The following is an 18,070-nucleotide window of genomic DNA, read 5'->3' as shown; positions in this document are numbered from 1 at the left end:
CGTTTAGGACCTTGAGCGTGGCTGAGGTGCACCCATCACCAGCTCGGAAACCAGATTGCACAGCGGAGAAGGTACGGTGGGATTCGAAATGGTCAGTGATCTGTTTATTAACTTGGCTTTCGAAGACTTTAGATAGACCCATATCCATCCTGCCCTGCCTATAACAGTTTGGGTCTAGAGTGTCTCCCCCTTTGAAGAGAGGGATGACCGCGGCAGCTTTCCAATCTTTAGGGATCTCGAACGATACGAAAGAGTCTTATGAGCGTTTATGTCCGCTTGTTCTCATGTTGTCTTTTTGGTCTGTCTCCTTCACTCCTACTGTGACTCTGCACGCTCTCATTTACACACACACACCACGCCCCTCCACCACGCCCCAAGCCACTCCCACTCAACAAAGATAAGAGCACTTTCTCTCCGACTCTGGTTTGAACTCGCTACCTGCATTTTAGGTTTGGTCCAACAGAATCGGTCTTATGGACACCGAAACATTATTTTACTGTAATAGAGAAAACATTCCTAACCCTATTTACATCTCAACTCGCACACAGAGCGCACACACTATTAGAACCAACATTGAATATGGAAAATACGTTTGTCGAACACGACATTATGGTAACATGTGCTGCCAGAAGCATTTTACCCAAAGACTGTATTACCAGCTGTCTAGTTATATAAATGTGCAATAAGCATGAAACAATTATATAAGGAATTGGTTCTTCTCATTGTGAAAAATAAGGTAGGCCATTTGATTTCAACATGTGAACAAAGTGGACTGGGTAGCATGCTGTTCAAACAGAGGCGGACAGAACGGTGTGTCCATAACAATCCAACTGTTCTAACTTGCTATCAAGCAAATACATCCAAGACTTTAAATATAAAGACTGGCTAATCACGAACACGTGTCGTGTGTTTATGAGACCTGGGTTAATTGTCTATAATAACTGCTACATGATGTTGGTCATTAGTAGTAGATGTGCCTACTTCTGGATCTGGTTTAATTTGTTACAAAAAAGTCATTTTCATAGATAGTCGCGGATGTGGCTTCCATGTCTGTCTATTGCAAAAAAACTGGTCAACTATTTTGATAACATCATTTAAATGATTATGGTGGTGGAAGGTTTATACTAAATTTAGCCTAGATATAAATTCACAAGCCCCGTTTGAAATGCAGTGTATTTCACCTTAAATTGTATAATTAAGCTTATATAAAGAAAACACACACATATACATACATACTATACAGCTGAAGTCAGAAGTTTACATACACTTAGGTTGGAGTCATTAAAATTCATTTTTCAACCACTCCACAAATTTCTTGTTAACAAGCTATGGTTTTGGCAAGTCGGTTAGGACATCTACTTTGTGCAGGACACAAGTCATTTTCCCCACAATTGTTAACAGAGAGATTATTTCACTTATAATTCACTGTATCACAATTCTAGTGGGTCAGAAGTTTACATACACTAAGTTCACTGTGCCTTTAAACAGCTTGGAAAATTCCAGAAAATGATGTCATGGCTTTAGAAGCTGCTGATAGGCTAATTGACAATTTAAGTCAATTGGAGGTGTACCTGTGGATATATTTCAAGGCCTACCTTCAAACTCAGTGCCTCTTCGCTTGACATCATGAAAAAATCTAAAGAAATCAGCTAAGACCTCAGAAAGAAAATTGTAGACCTCCACAGGTCTGGTTCATCCTTGGGAGCAATTTCCAAACACCTGAAGGTACCACGTTAATCTGTACAAACAATAGTACGCAAGTATAAACACCATGGGACCATGCAGCCGTCATACCGCTCAGGAAGGAGACGCATTCTGTCTCCTAGAGATGAACGTACTTTGGTGCGAAAAGTGAAAATCAATCCCAGAACAGCAGCAAAGGACCTTGTGAAGATGCTGCAGGAAACAGGTACAAAAGTATCTATATCCAAAGTAAAACGAGTCCTATGAGTTGATATATAAAGAACAAAGCAAGATTCAAGACTTCGTGCTTTTCAGCTAAAATTATTATCTAGAATTCTTGCCACCAACAAAATGTTGAATATTTGGGGCACAACATCATCGAAGCTCTGCAGCATTGATCTAAAATTGACCCTAGAAAAAGTATTTATCTTCAACTCGCAATCTGTAGATTCTATTTGATTAGATAGATAGAAATTGTACGTTAAACATCACAGCATAGTTGAAAGATATGTGTTGCGTAAAAACCCGAAGTGGGTGTCCAGCAGAGATAGATGGGATGGGAAGCTGTGGGTTGGGATGTGGAATTGGAGACAAGTGGGAGTGGAGTGTGTGGGAGATAGAATGATGGTCAAAAGATAAAGGGGGGAAAAAAGTCAAAATAAAACAAAAGTACATTTGAATGACACTAAGTGGCAGTGTTTTTACAACTTATGCCGGTTTGCCTGAGGCTGATGCCGTGCAGGTGTTTGTACACATACATATACACACACTCTCATTCAAATAAAGACATACAAGAACACACACATACATGTAACATATACAGTTGGCATTGCTGTCATGATTTCAGTTGTCCTTGATGTCCTTTGTTTTACATTATTTATTTTGCTGAATTCTTTTTGTGTGCATTGGGGGGTTCATTCTCTTGGTTGTTGGTGCATTGGGGGGTTCATTCTCTTGGTTGTTGGTGCATTGGGGGGTTCATTCTCTTGGTTGTTGGTGCATTGGGGAGTTCATTCTCTTGGTTGTTGGTGCATTGGGGGGTTCATTCTCTTGGTTGTTGGTGCATTGGGGGGTTCATTCTCTTGGTTGTTGGTGCATTGGGGGGTTCATTCTCTTGGTTGTTGGTGCATTGGGGAGTTCATTCTCTTGGTTGTTGGTGCATTGGGGGGTTCATTCTCTTGGTTGTTGGTGCATTGGGGGGTTCATTCTCTTGGTTGTTGGTGCATTGGGGAGTTCATTCTCTTGGTTGTTGGTGCATGGGGGGTTCATTCTCTTGGTTGTTGGTGCATTGGGGGGTTCATTCTCTTGGTTGTTGGTGCATTGGGGGTTCATTCTCTTGGTTGTTGGTGCATTGGGGAGTTCATTCTCTTGGTTGTTGGTGCATTGGGGGGTTCATTCTCTTGGTTGTTGGTGCATTGGGGAGTTCATTCTCTTGGTTGTTGGTGCATTGGGGAGTTCATTCTCTTGGTTGTTGGTGCATTGGGGAGTTCATTCTCTTGGTTGTTGGTGCATTGGGGAGTTCATTCTCTTGGTTGTTGGTGCATTGGGGAGTTCATTCTCTTGGTTGTTGGTGCATTGGGGAGTTCATTCTCTTGGTTGTTGGTGCATTGGGGAGTTCATTCTCTTGGTTGTTGGTGCATTGGGGAGTTCATTCTCTTGGTTGTTGGTGCATTGGGGAGTTCATTCTCTTGGTTGTTGGTGCATTGGGGGGTTCATTCTCTTGGTTGTTGGTGCATTGGGGAGTTCATTCTCTTGGTTGTTGGTGCATTGGGGAGTTCATTCTCTTGGTTGTTGGTGCATTGGGGGGGTTCATTCTCTTGGTTGTTGGTGCATTGGGGGGTTCATTCTCTTGGTTGTTGGTGCATTGGGGGGTTCATTCTCTTGGTTGTTGGTGCATTGGGGGGTTCATTCTCTTGGTTGTTGGTGCATTGGGGAGTTCATTCTCTTGGTTGTTGGTGCATTGGGGAGTTCATTCTCTTGGTTGTTGGTGCATTGGGGAGTTCATTCTCTTGGTTGTTGGTGCATTGGGGAGTTCATTCTCTTGGTTGTTGGTGCATTGGGGAGTTCATTCTCTTGGTTGTTGGTGCATTGGGGGGTTCATTCTCTTGGTTGTTGGTGCATTGGGGGGGTTCATTCTCTTGGTTGTTGGTGCATTGGGGGGGTTCATTCTCTTGGTTGTTGGTGCATTGGGGGGTTCATTCTCTTGGTTGTTGGTGCATTGGGGAGTTCATTCTCTTGGTTGTTGGTGCATTGGGGAGTTCATTCTCTTGGTTGTTGGTGCATTGGGGAGTTCATTCTCTTGGTTGTTGGTGCATTGGGGGTTCATTCTCTTGGTTGTTGGTGCATTGGGGAGTTCATTCTCTTGGTTGTTGGTGCATTGGGGAGTTCATTCTCTTGGTTGTTGGTGCATTGGGGAGTTCATTCTCTTGGTTGTTGGTGCATTGGGGGGGTTCATTCTCTTGGTTGTTGGTGCATTGGGGGGTTCATTCTCTTGGTTGTTGGTGCATTGGGGGGTTCATTCTCTTGGTTGTTGGTGCATTGGGGAGTTCATTCTCTTGGTTGTTGGTGCATTGGGGGGTTCATTCTCTTGGTTGTTGGTGCATTGGGGAGTTCATTCTCTTGGTTGTTGGTGCATTGGGGAGTTCATTCTCTTGGTTGTTGGTGCATTGGGGAGTTCATTCTCTTGGTTGTTGGTGCATTGGGGAGTTCATTCTCTTGGTTGTTGGTGCATTGGGGAGTTCATTCTCTTGGTTGTTGGTGCATTGGGGGGTTCATTCTCTTGGTTGTTGGTGCATTGGGGAGTTCATTCTCTTGGTTGTTGGTGCATTGGGGGGGTTCATTCTCTTGGTTGTTGGTGCATTGGGGGGTTCATTCTCTTGGTTGTTGGTGCATTGGGGGGTTCATTCTCTTGGTTGTTGGTGCATTGGGGGGTTCATTCTCTTGGTTGTTGGTGCATTGGGGGGGTTCATTCTCTTGGTTGTTGGTGCATTGGGGGGTTCATTCTCTTGGTTGTTGGTGCATTGGGGAGTTCATTCTCTTGGTTGTTGGTGCATTGGGGAGTTCATTCTCTTGGTTGTTGGTGCATTGGGGAGTTCATTCTCTTGGTTGTTGGTGCATTGGGGAGTTAATTCTCTTGGTTGTTGGTGCATTGGGGGGTTCATTCTCTTGGTTGTTGGTGCATTGGGGGGGTTCATTCTCTTGATTGTTGGTGCATTGGGGGGGTTCATTCTCTTGATTGTTGGTGCATTGGGGGGGTTCATTCTCTTGATTGTTGGTGCATTGGGGGGGTTCATTCTCTTGGTTGTTGGTGCATTGGGGGGTTCATTCTCTTGGTTGTTGGTGCATTGGGGAGTTCATTCTCTTGGTTGTTGGTGCATTGGGGAGTTCATTCTCTTGGTTGTTGGTGCATTGGGGAGTTCATTCTCTTGGTTGTTGGTGCATTGGGGAGTTCATTCTCTTGGTTGTTGGTGCATTGGGGGGTTCATTCTCTTGGTTGTTGGTGCATTGGGGAGTTCATTCTCTTGGTTGTTGGTGCATTGGGGGGGTTCATTCTCTTGGTTGTTGGTGCATTGGGGGGTTCATTCTCTTGGTTGTTGGTGCATTGGGGGGTTCATTCTCTTGGTTGTTGGTGCATTGGGGAGTTCATTCTCTTGGTTGTTGGTGCATTGGGGGGTTCATTCTCTTGGTTGTTGGTGCATTGGGGAGTTCATTCTCTTGGTTGTTGGTGCATTGGGGGGTTCATTCTCTTGGTTGTTGGTGCATTGGGGAGTTCATTCTCTTGGTTGTTGGTGCATTGGGGAGTTCATTCTCTTGGTTGTTGGTGCATTGGGGAGTTCATTCTCTTGGTTGTTGGTGCATTGGGGGGTTCATTCTCTTGGTTGTTGGTGCATTGGGGGGTTCATTCTCTTGGTTGTTGGTGCATTGGGGAGTTCATTCTCTTGGTTGTTGGTGCATTGGGGAGTTCATTCTCTTGGTTGTTGGTGCATTGGGGAGTTCATTCTCTTGGTTGTTGGTGCATTGGGGAGTTCATTCTCTTGGTTGTTGGTGCATTGGGGAGTTCATTCTCTTGGTTGTTGGTGCATTGGGGAGTTCATTCTCTTGGTTGTTGGTGCATTGGGGAGTTCATTCTCTTGGTTGTTGGTGCATTGGGGAGTTCATTCTCTTGGTTGTTGGTGCATTGGGGAGTTCATTCTCTTGGTTGTTGGTGCATTGGGGAGTTCATTCTCTTGGTTGTTGGTGCATTGGGGGGTTCATTCTCTTGGTTGTTGGTGCATTGGGGGGTTCATTCTCTTGGTTGTTGGTGCATTGGGGGGTTCATTCTCTTGGTTGTTGGTGCATTGGGGGGTTCATTCTCTTGGTTGTTGGTGCATTGGGGGGTTCATTCTCTTGATTGTTGGTGCATTGGGGGGTTCATTCTCTTGATTGTTGGTGCATTGGGGGGTTCATTCTCTTGATTGTTGGTGCATTGGGGGGGTTCATTCTCTTGATTGTTGGTGCATTGGGGGGTTCATTCTCTTGATTGTTGGTGCATTGGGGGGTTCATTCTCTTGGTTGTTGGTGCATTGGGGGGTTCATTCTCTTGGTTGTTGGTGCATTGGGGGGTTCATTCTCTTGGTTGTTGGTGCGGGTTCATTCTCTTGGTTGTTGGTGCATTGGGGGGTTCTTGGGGGAATGTAATTAATTGTATTTTTTATTTTTCTCCGGGGTGGGGGGGGGGAGACTATGGGAGGGGTCTCGAATGGTTGAGGGACAGCTACTGTGGGGGGATCTTGGAGGGTTCGGGTTTCACAAGATTGTAATCATGAAAAAGGAAACTGACATATTTCATATCACTATCATGCACATGCACCCTCACACATAAGGATGGCTCTGTTGCGGAAAGACTGATACATGTTTGATAGTGTATTGATGCTGTATTGTTTGTCCTCCATGTTCTAATACTTTAATGTTACCCCTTCCTTGTGTTTTTTGTAATAAAAAAATAATTATAAAATAAACGAGTCCTATATCGACATAACCTGAGAGGCCACTCAGCAAGATAGAAGCCACTGCTCCAAAACCGCCATAAAAAAGACAGACTACGGTTTGCAACTGCACATGGGGACAAAGCTCATACTTTTTGGAGAAATGTCCTCTGGTCTGATGAAACAAAAATAGAACTGTTTGGCCATAATGACCATCGTTATGTTTGGAGGAAAAAGGGGGATGCTTGCAAGCCGAAGAACACCATCCCAACCGTGAAGCACGGGGGTGGCAGCATCATGTTGTGTGGGTGCTTTGCTGCAGGAGGGACTGGTGCACTTCACAAAATAGATGGCATCATGAGGGAGGAAAATGATGTGCATATATTGAAGCAACATCTCAAGACATCAGTCAGGAAGTTAAAGCTTGGTCACAAATGGGTCTTCCAAATGGACAATGACCCCAAGCATACTTCCAAAGTTGTGGCAAAATGGCTTAAGGACAACAAAGTCAAGGTATTGGAGTGGCCATCACAAAGCCCTGACCTCAATCCTATAGAAAATTTGTGGGCAGAACTGAAAAAGCGTGTGCGAGCAAGGAGGCCTACAAACCTGACTCAGTTACACCAGCTCTGTCAGGAGGAATGGGCCAAAATTCACCCAACTTACTGTGGGAAGCTTGTGGAAGGCTACCCGAAACATTTGACCCAAGTTAAACAATTTAAAGGCAATGCTACCAAATACTAATTGAGTGTATGTAAAATTCTGACCCACTGGGAATGTGATGAAAGAAATATAAGCTGAAAGAAATCATTCTCTACTATTATTCTAAAATTTCACATTCTTAAAATAAAGTGGTGATCCTAACTGACCTAAGACAGGGAATTTTTACTAGGATTAAATGTCAGGAATTGTGAAAAACTGAGTTTAAATGTATTTGGCTAAGGTTTATGTAAACTTCCGACTTCAACTGTATATACAGTGAATCGCCCATAAGTTTGAAAAAATGTAGATATGATTTTTAGGCCATATCACTCTGCCATTTACACTGATAGTCCTAGCCCCTGTACTCACTGTACTCACCGATCGTCCTAGCCCCTAGTCCTGCCAACATACTGACTCAACTCCAGTTCACTTTAATAATGGAAATTGATCAAAATGTATCACTAGCCACTTTAAACAATGCCACTTAATAGAATGTATATGTATATACTGTACTCTATCATCTACTGCATCTTGCCATCTTTATGTAATACATGTATCACTAGCCACTTTAAACTATGCCACTATGTTTACATACCCTACATTACTCATCTCATATGTATATACTGTACTCTATACCATCTACTGCATCTTGCCTATGCCGTTCTGTACCATCACTCATTCATATATCTTTATGTACATATTCTTTATCCCTTTACACTTGTGTGTATAAGGTAGTAGTTGTGGAATTGTTAGGTTAGATTACTCGTTGGTTATTACTGCATTGTCGGAACTAGAAAGAACAAGCATTTCGCTACACTCGCATTAACATCTGCTAACCATGTGTATGTGACAAATAAAATATGATTTGAACGCACCGATCGTCCTAGCCCCTATACCCTCTACACACATTGATCGTCCCTGTACGCACACCAATCATCCTAGCCCCTGTACGCACGTCGATCGTCCTAGCCCCTGTACGCACGTCGATCGTCCTAGCCCCTGTACGCACGTCGATCGTCCTAGCCCCTGTACGCACGTCGATCGTCCTAGCCCCTGTACGCACGTCGATCGTCCTAGCCCCTGTACGCACGTCGATCGTCCTAGCCCCTGTACGCACGTCGATCGTCCTAGCCCCTGTACGCACGTCGATCGTCCTAGCCCCTGTACGCACGTCGATCGTCCTAGCCCCTGTACGCACGTCGATCGTCCTAGCCCCTGTACGCACGCCGATCGTCCTAGCCCCTGTACGCACACCGATCGTCCTAGCCCCTGTACGCACCGATCGTCCTAGCCCCTGTACGCACGTCAATCGTCCTAGCTCCTACGGGACTGTAACTACCCATTGGATATCATGAAATAGGGGATAAAAAATTGTTTACAAAAAAAATCATAAAAGAAAAAGTGATTTTGAGATCAAAAAAGCTGAAGATAAAAACTTGGGGAAATCAGTCTTTTTTTGCTGTGGTATCAAGTATTGATTTGTCCAATTCTGCCCTCTAGAGGATATAGCAGAAATTTACAAATGGCACTGAAATCTGCAATAAATAAATGTTGTACTTTATTTTAAGTCTATTTTTGCACTTTAACAGCTACAATAAATCTATCCAAATCAATGTAAAATTCAAATCAAACTTTCTTCGTCACATGCGCCGAATTCAACAAGTGTAGACCTTACCGTGAAATGCTTACTTACAAGCCTTTAACCAACAGCACAGTTCAAGAAAGAGTTAAGAAAATATTTACTAGATAAACTAAAGTAAATTATAAAAAACACAATAACATAACAATAACAAGGCTATATACAGGGGGTACCGAGTCAATGTGCGGGGGTTTAGGTTAGTAATGAGGCTATATACAGGGGGTACCGGTACCGAGTCAATGTGTGGGGGTTCAGGTTAGTAATGAGGGTATATACAGGGGGCACCAGTACTGAGTCAATGTGTGGGGGTTCAGGATAGTAATGAGGCTATATACAGGGGGTACCAGTACCGAGTCAATGTGTGGGGGTTCAGGTTAGTAATGAGGGTATATACAGGGGGTACCGAGTCAATGTGTGGGGGTTCAGGTTAGTAATGAGGCTATATACAGGGGGCACCAGTACAGAGTCAATGTGTGGGGGTTCAGGTTAGTAATGAGGGTATATACAGGGGGTACCGGTACCGAGTCAATGTGCAGGGGTACAGGTTAGTAATGAGGGTATATACAGGGGGTACCGAGTCAATGTGTGGGGGTTCAGGTTAGTAATGAGGCTATATACAGGGGGAACAGGTTAGTAATGAGGCTATATACAGGGGGTACCGGTACCGAGTCAATGTGCAGGGGTACAGGTTAGTCATGAGGCTATATACAGGGGGTACCGGTACCGAGTCAATGTGCAGGGGTACAGGTTAGTAATGAGGCTATATACAGGGGGTACCGGTACCGAGTCAATGTGCAGGGGTACAGGTTAGTAATGAGGCTATAAACAGGGGGTACCGGTACCGAGTCAATGTGCAGGGGTTCAGGTTAGTAATGAGGCTATATACAGGTGGTACCGGTACCGAGTCAATGTGCAGGGGTACAGGTTAGTAATGAGGCTATATACAGGGGGTACCGGTACCGAGTCAATGTGCAGGGGTACAGGTTAGTAATGAGGCTATATACAGGGGGTACCGGTACCGAGTCAATGTGTGGGGGTTCAGGTTAGTAATGAGGCTATATACAGGGGGTACCGGTACCGAGTCAATGTGCAGGGGTACAGGTTAGTAATGAGGCTATATACAGGGGGTACCGGTACCGAGTCAATGTGTGGGGGTTCAGGTTAGTAATGAGGCTATATACAGGGGGTACCGGTACCGAGTCAATGTGCGGGGGTTTAGGTTAATCAAGGTAATTTGTACATGGAGGTAGGGGTGAAGTGACTATGTATAGATAATAAACAGAGAGTAGCAGCAGTGTACATGTAGGTAGGGGTGCAGTGACTATACATAGATAATAAACAGAGAGTAGCAGCAGTGTACATGTAGGTAGGGGTGAAGTGACTGTGCATAGATAATAAACAGAGAGTAGCAGCAGTGTACATGTAGGTAGGGGTGAAGTGACTATGTATAGATAATAAACAGAGAGTAGCAGCAGTGTACATGTAGGTAGGGGTGAAGTGACTGTGCATAGATAATAAACAGAGAGTAGCAGCAGTGTACATGTAGGTTAGGGGTGAAGTGACTATGTATAGATAATAAACAGAGTAGCAGCAGTGTACATGTAGGTAGGGGTAAAGTGACTATGTATAGATAATAAACAGAGAGTAGCAGCAGTGTACATGTAGGTAGGGTAAAGTGACTATGTATAGATAATAAACAGAGAGTAGCAGCAGTGTACATGTAGGTAGGGTGAAGTGACTATGTATAGATAATAAACAGAGAGTAGCAGCAGTGTACATGGAGGTAGGGGTGAAGTGACTATGTATAGATAATAAACAGAGAGTAGCAGCAGTGTACATGGAGGTAGGGGTGAAGTGACTATGTATAGATAATAAACAGAGAGTAGCAGCAGTGTACATGTAGGTAGGGTAAAGTGACTATACATAGATAATAAACAGAGAGTAGCAGCAGTGTACATGTAGGTAGGGGTAAAGTGACTATGTATAGATAATAAACAGTAGCAGCAGTGTACATGGAGGTAGGGGTGAAGTGGCTATGTATAGATAATAAACAGAGTAGCAGCAGTGTACATGTAGGTAGGGGTGAAGTGACTATACATAGATAATAAACAGAGAGTCGCAGCAGTGTACATGTAGGTAGGGGTGAAGTGACTATGTATAGATAATAAACAGAGAGTAGCAGCAGTGTACATGTAGGTAGGGTAAAGTGACTGTATAGATAATAAACAGAGAGTAGCAGCAGTGTACATGTAGGTAGGGTAAAGTGACTATACATAGATAATAAACAGAGAGTAGCAGCAGTGTACATGTAGGTAGGGGTGAAGTGACTATACATAGATAATAAACAGAGAGTAGCAGCAGTGTACATGTAGGTAGGGTAAAGTGACTGTATAGATAATAAACAGAGAGTAGCAGCAGTGTACATGTAGGTAGGGTAAAGTGACTATACATAGATAATAAACAGAGAGTAGCAGCAGTGTACATGTAGGTAGGGGTAAAGTGACTATGTATAGATAATAAACAGTAGCAGCAGTGTACATGGAGGTAGGGGTGAAGTGGCTATGTATAGATAATAAACAGAGTAGCAGCAGTGTACATGTAGGTAGGGGTGAAGTGACTATGTATAGATAATAAACAGAGTAGCAGCAGTGTACATGTAGGTAGGGGTGAAGTGACTATGTATAGATAATAAACAGAGAGTAGCAGCAGTGTACATGGAGGTAGGGGTAAAGTGACTGTATAGATAATAAACAGAGAGTAGCAGCAGTGTACATGTAGGTAGGGTAAAGTGACTATGTATAGATAATAAACAGTAGCAGCAGTGTACATGTAGGTAGGGGTAAAGTGACTATGTATAGATAATAAACAGTAGCAGCAGTGTACATGTAGGTAGGGGTAAAGTGACTATACATAGATAATAAACAGAGAGTAGCAGCAGTGTACATGTAGGTAGGGGTAAAGTGACTGTATAGATAATAAACAGAGAGTAGCAGCAGTGTACATGTAGGTAGGGGTAAAGTGACTGTATAGATAATAAACAGAGAGTAGCAGCAGTGTACATGTAGGTAGGGGTAAAGTGACTATGTATAGATAATAAACAGAGAGTAGCAGCAGTGTACATGTAGGTAGGGGTGAGGTGACTATGTATAGATAATAAACAGAGAGTAGCAGCAGTGTACATGGAGGTAGGGGTGAAGTGACTGAGTGACTATGTATAGATAATAAACAGAGAGTAGCAGCAGTGTACATGTAGGTAGGGGTAAAGTGACTATGTATAGATAATAAACAGAGAGTAGCAGCAGTGTACATGTAGGTAGGGGTGAAGTGACTATGTATAGATAATAAACAGAGTAGCAGCAGTGTACATGTAGGTAGGGGTGAAGTGACTATGTATAGATAATAAACAGAGAGTAGCAGCAGTGTACATGTAGGTAGGGGTAAAGTGACTATGTATAGATAATAAACAGAGAGTAGCAGCAGTGTACATGTAGGTAGGGGTGAAGTGACTATGTATAGATAATAAACAGAGAGTAGCAGCAGTGTACATGTAGGTAGGGGTGAAGTGACTATGTATAGATAATAAACAGAGAGTAGCAGCAGTGTACATGTAGGTAGGGGTGAAGTGACTATGCATAGATAATAAACAGAGAGTAGCAGCAGTGTACATGTAGGTAGAGGTAAAGTGACTATGTATAGATAATAAACAGAGAGTAGCAGCAGTGTACATGTAGGTAGGGGTAAAGTGACTATGCATAGATAATAAACAGAGAGTAGCAGCAGTGTACATGTAGGTAGGGGTGAAGTGACTATGCATAGATAATAAACAGAGAGTAGCAGCAGTGTACATGTAGGTAGGGGTGAAGTGACTATGCATAGATAATAAACAGAGAGTAGCAGCAGTGTACATGTAGGTAGGGGTGAAGTGACTATGTATAGATAATAAACAGAGAGTAGCAGCAGTGTACATGTAGGTAGGGGTGAAGTGACTATGCATAGATAATAAACAGAGAGTAGCAGCAGTGTACATGTAGGTAGAGGTAAAGTGACTATGTATAGATAATAAACAGAGAGTAGCAGCAGTGTACATGTAGGTAGGGGTAAAGTGACTATGCATAGATAATAAACAGAGAGTAGCAGCAGTGTACATGTAGGTAGGGGTGAAGTGACTATGTATAGATAATAAACAGAGAGTAGCAGCAGTGTACATGTAGGTAGGGTAAAGTGACTATGTATAGATAATAAACAGAGAGTAGCAGCAGTGTACATGTAGGTAGGGTAAAGTGACTATGTATAGATAATAAACAGAGAGTAGCAGCAGTGTACATGTAGGTAGGGGTGAAGTGACTATGTATAGATAATAAACAGAGAGTAGCAGCAGTGTACATGTAGGTAGGGGTGAAGTGACTATGCATAGATAATAAACAGAGAGTAGCAGCAGTGTACATGTAGGTAGGGTAAAGTGACTATGTATAGATAATAAACAGAGAGTAGCAGCAGTGTACATGTAGGTAGGGGTAAAGTGACTATGCATAGATAATAAACAGAGAGTAGCAGCAGTGTACATGTAGGTAGGGGTGAAGTGACTATGTATAGATAATAAACAGAGAGTAGCAGCAGTGTACATGTAGGTAGGGGTGAAGTGACTATGCATAGATAATAAACAGAGAGTAGCAGCAGTGTACATGTAGGTAGGGTAAAGTGACTATGTATAGATAATAAACAGAGAGTAGCAGCAGTGTACATGTAGGTAGGGGTGAAGTGACTATGCATAGATAATAAACAGAGAGTAGCAGCAGTGTACATGTAGGTAGGGTAAAGTGACTATGTATAGATAATAAACAGAGAGTAGCAGCAGTGTACATGTAGGTAGGGGTGAAGTGACTATGTATAGATAATAAACAGAGAGTAGCAGCAGTGTACATGTAGGTAGGGTGAAGTGACTATGCATAGATAATAAACAGAGAGTAGCAGCAGTGTACATGTAGGTAGGGGTGAAGTGACTATGCATAGATAATAAACAGAGAGTAGCAGCAGTGTACATGTAGGTAGAGGTAAAGTGACTATGTATAGATAATAAACAGAGAGTAGCAGCAGTGTACATGTAGGTAGGGGTGAAGTGACTATGCATAGATAATAAACAGAGAGTAGCAGCAGTGTACATGTAGGTAGGGTAAAGTGACTATGTATAGATAATAAACAGAGAGTAGCAGCAGTGTACATGGAGGTAGGGGTGAAGTGACTATGCATAGATAATAAACAGAGAGTAGCAGCAGTGTACATGTAGGTAGGGTAAAGTGACTATGCATAGATAATAAACAGAGAGTAGCAGCAGTGTACATGTAGGTAGGGTAAAGTGACTATGTATAGATAATAAACAGAGAGTAGCAGCAGTGTACATGTAGGTAGGGGTAAAGTGACTGTATAGATAATAAACAGAGAGTAGCAGCAGTGGACAAAACAAATGGGGGGGGGGGGGGGGGGGGCAATGTAAATAGTCCAGTGGCCATTTGATTAACTGTTCAGCAGTCTCATGGCTTGGGGGTAGAAGCTGATAAGGAGCCATTTGGTTCCAGAGAAACAGTCTATGACTTGGGTGACTGGAGTCTCTAACCATTTTTGGGGCTTTCCTTTGACATGCCTAGTATATAGATCCTGGATGGCAGAAAGCTTGGCCCCAGTGATGTACTGGGCCGTACGCACTACCCTCTGTAGCGCCTTACGGTCAGATGCCATACCAGGCAGGGATGCAACCTGCTCTCGATGGTGCAGCTGTAAAACTTTTTGAGGATCTGGGGACCCATGCCAAATCTTTTCAGTCTCCTGAGCGGGAAAAGGTGTTGTCGGGCCCTCTTCACGACTGTCTTGGTGTGTTTGGACCATGATAGTTATTTTGACTATGAACACAAGGGCATGCTAATTTAAAAGATAGCTAGTCATTATTAGCCTGGTTCTGTATGGAATAGAGGCACATTATGGAACACTAACGAAATGGTGCCACCAACTGAAAAGGTTGATAGCACAGTAGTAGTGTTACGGTTGTTTCCGAAGCTCCGAGGTATGCATCGACATTGCTAAGCAGTTTGCTTCGAAATAGTGTGCTAATGCTTGTATCACTTTATCAGAAATACGTGATCAATGATGACGTCCGATGCTTAGTTTTGTCGAACAACCACCCGATTGGTTAGGTATTGGTTTGGTAGAAGACAAAAGGCCACACTGTGCGACGTCATTTATAATAATTTGGCTGTTCTAAATTATTTTTGACCAGCAGGTGCGACCAGCCCCTATATAGCAGTGTCCCCAACACCATTTCTGAGTCCTAACTAGCCCCTGGCCTTACCCCATAAAGTCTAGACCAGTGTAACAGTATAACTTTAGTACGTCCCCTCGCCCAGACACGGGCGCGAACCAGGGACCCTCTGCACACATCAACAACTGACACCCACGAAGCATCGTTACCCATCACTCCACAAAAGCCGCGGCCCTTGCAGAGCAAGGGGCAACACTACTTCTAGGTTTCAGAGCAAGTGACGTAACTGATTGAAACGCTAGTAGCGCGTACCCGCTAACTAGCTAGCCATTTCACATCCGTTACACTAGGATGGGAAAAACTCCAGTCCTCTGAGGCCTAATTGGTGTCATACTTTTACCCCAGCTAATAATCAACTAATCATGATCTTCCGTTTAGAATGCAGTTAGTTAACGAGCTGTGTTTGTTAGGGATGTGGGAAAGCGTACCACCGCTCTGGCCCCGGAGGACCGGAGTTGACCATCCCTGGTCTAGACAGAGCAGACTGTATTACAATCAGAGTACATGCATTGTTCTGTTGCAATGTACATCGATCACCATGTGTACATAACTCGTTTCTAGCTATTACAGGTAACACATTCTGCTGTGTCAGATGGAAACATATCGTAATAGTGAACTAGTTAGTTAACGTTAGCTAGCTAACTACCTCGTATAGGTCAAATATAACAGCAGGTTAATTACATAACAATACATTACTCGTTAGATCTGGTCCGTCGTGCAGATAACTTGGTCGATGGACCGGATCTAATGACTAACGTTAGCGAGCATATAGTCAGTAAAACATTACAACCCCGGGATCGTAACATTACCTTCAGAAGCACGTCTGTTAGATAGACGAAGCACCAGCCGCCCAAAACACACACCACGAGCGGCACGGGAATCATGGCGAGAGGAAGAACAGACACATACAGGGAGAAGAAATATAACACACTCAATCTCTATACGGTTATACAGAGAAGCTCATGATTCTATATTGTCGCTAACCGACTGTTTACTTCACCACTGTGCGACGCCACTTCCGGGACGATGACGCAAGGCAAGAGCAGTCGATAAGGTCAGACGGTAAAGTGTAGAATGATCGTCCGGGTAAATGCCGGTGTGTTGCCGAAAATCTCCCCCCTGCCAGAATCCCCCCTTCGCGTGAACGCTCACACACTCAGTTCTTCATTGCTGGGACTTGCTAGTTGAGATTTCTGCTCTTCTCTCCGTTCTCAGTTTAGCCTACATTGTACTGATCTTAGTAGCAGAAAGCATTTTTTTATTTGTGTCCTTCAAGGCAGCTGTCAATGATCACGTTAGGCTGCGTTTCATTTTATTTTTATGGCAGTTTGATTGCGGGGGAGGCACTAGTAATGTCTGCAGTTTTCGAATTGGCTATTTGTTTAAAGTGTATTAGTCTATAAATACATCTATTTGCCAAAATTCGTCATCTCTCCCATGTCTTATTCGACTAGTAGTTGTTCTGAAATGTTTATATCTTGCCTACATTTTACTCACTCTATGTTTAATATAACACACATACATTAATTACTAATTTCGGTTGCCTATCCTGACGTGAAGTTTGTTCTATAGAAAGTATTTGACTGATGTGTGCCACAGAAAGTATTTGACTAGTGACAAAATTAAGGAAAATATAAGGGGGGTTAGGGTTAGTGTACCCTCTGTATTTAAAGAAGAAAACGTCCCTTTTTCAGGACCCTGTCTTGCAAATATAATTCGTAAAAAAACAAATAACTTCACAGATCTTCATTGTAAAGGGTTTAAGCACTGTTTCCCATGCTTGTTCAATGAACCATAAACAATTAATGAACATTCACCTGTGGAACGGTCATTAAGACACTAACAGCTTACAGACGGTAGGCAATTAAGGTCACAGTTATGAAAACGTAGGACACTAAAGAGAACGTTCTACTGACTCTGAAAAACACCAAAAGAAAGATGCCCAGGGTCCCTGCTCATCTGCGTGAATGTGTCTTAGGTATGCTGCAAGGAGGCATGAGGACTGCAGATGTGGCCATGGCAATAAATTGCACTGTCCGTACTGTGAGACACCTAAGACAGTGCTACAGGGAGACAGGACGGAAAACTGATCGTCCTTGCAGTGGCAGACCACGTGTAACAACACCTGCGCAGGATTGGTACATCCGAACTTCATACCTGCGGGACAGGTACAGGATGGCAACAACAACTGCCCGAGTTACACCAGGAATGCACAATGCCTCCATCAGTGCTCAGACTGTCTGCAATAGGCTGAGAGAGCTGAGAGAGGCTGGACCGAGAGCTTGTAGGCCTGTTGTAAGGCAGGTCCTCACCAGACATCACCGGCAACAACGTCGCCTATGGGCACATTCCCACCGTCGCTGGACCAGACAGGACTGGCAAAAAGTGCTCGTCTCTGACGAGTCGCAGTTTTGTCTCACCAGGGGTGATGGTCAGATTCGTGTTAATCGTCGAAGGAATGAGCGTTACACCGAGGCCTGTACTCTGGAGCGGGATTAGAGTTAGAGATAGAGTTCAGTGTGTCAAATCGGAGGGACTGTTGTCCGGACCTCTGGCAGTCTATGGGGGTGCCACAGGGTTCAATTCTCGGGCTGACTCTCTTTTCTGTATACATCAATGATGTCGCTCTTGCTGCTGGTGATTCTTTGATCCACCTCTACGCAGGCGACACCATTCTGTATACTTCTAGCCCTTCTTTGGACACTGTTAACTTCTCTAGGGTATGTGGGACGGTAGCGTCCCACCTCGTCAACAGCCAGTGAAACTGCAGGG

The 18,070-nt window shown here is 43.7% G+C and overlaps 1 protein-coding gene across 1 annotated transcript in view; it reads right to left on the bottom strand.

Annotated features, from left to right (window-relative positions):
• mbtps2 (membrane-bound transcription factor peptidase, site 2) overlaps window positions 1-16,315 on the bottom strand; it is a 57,929-nt gene extending 41,614 nt beyond the window's left edge. Inside the window, exon 1 of the mRNA XM_038997419.1 lies at window positions 16,108-16,315. Coding sequence (XP_038853347.1) covers window positions 16,108-16,182 — 75 coding nt within the window. The 5' untranslated portion in view covers window positions 16,183-16,315. The remainder of the gene's footprint in view (window positions 1-16,107) is intronic.
• Between the last annotated feature and the right edge of the window lie 1,755 nt (window positions 16,316-18,070).

The sequence above is a fragment of the Salvelinus namaycush genome, chromosome 7 (genome assembly GCF_016432855.1).
Source record: "Salvelinus namaycush isolate Seneca chromosome 7, SaNama_1.0, whole genome shotgun sequence".
Taxonomy (NCBI): Eukaryota; Metazoa; Chordata; class Actinopteri; order Salmoniformes; family Salmonidae; genus Salvelinus; species Salvelinus namaycush.
The sequence above is the reverse complement of the archived record's forward strand: the minus strand, read 5'-3'. Positions and strand labels throughout refer to the sequence as shown.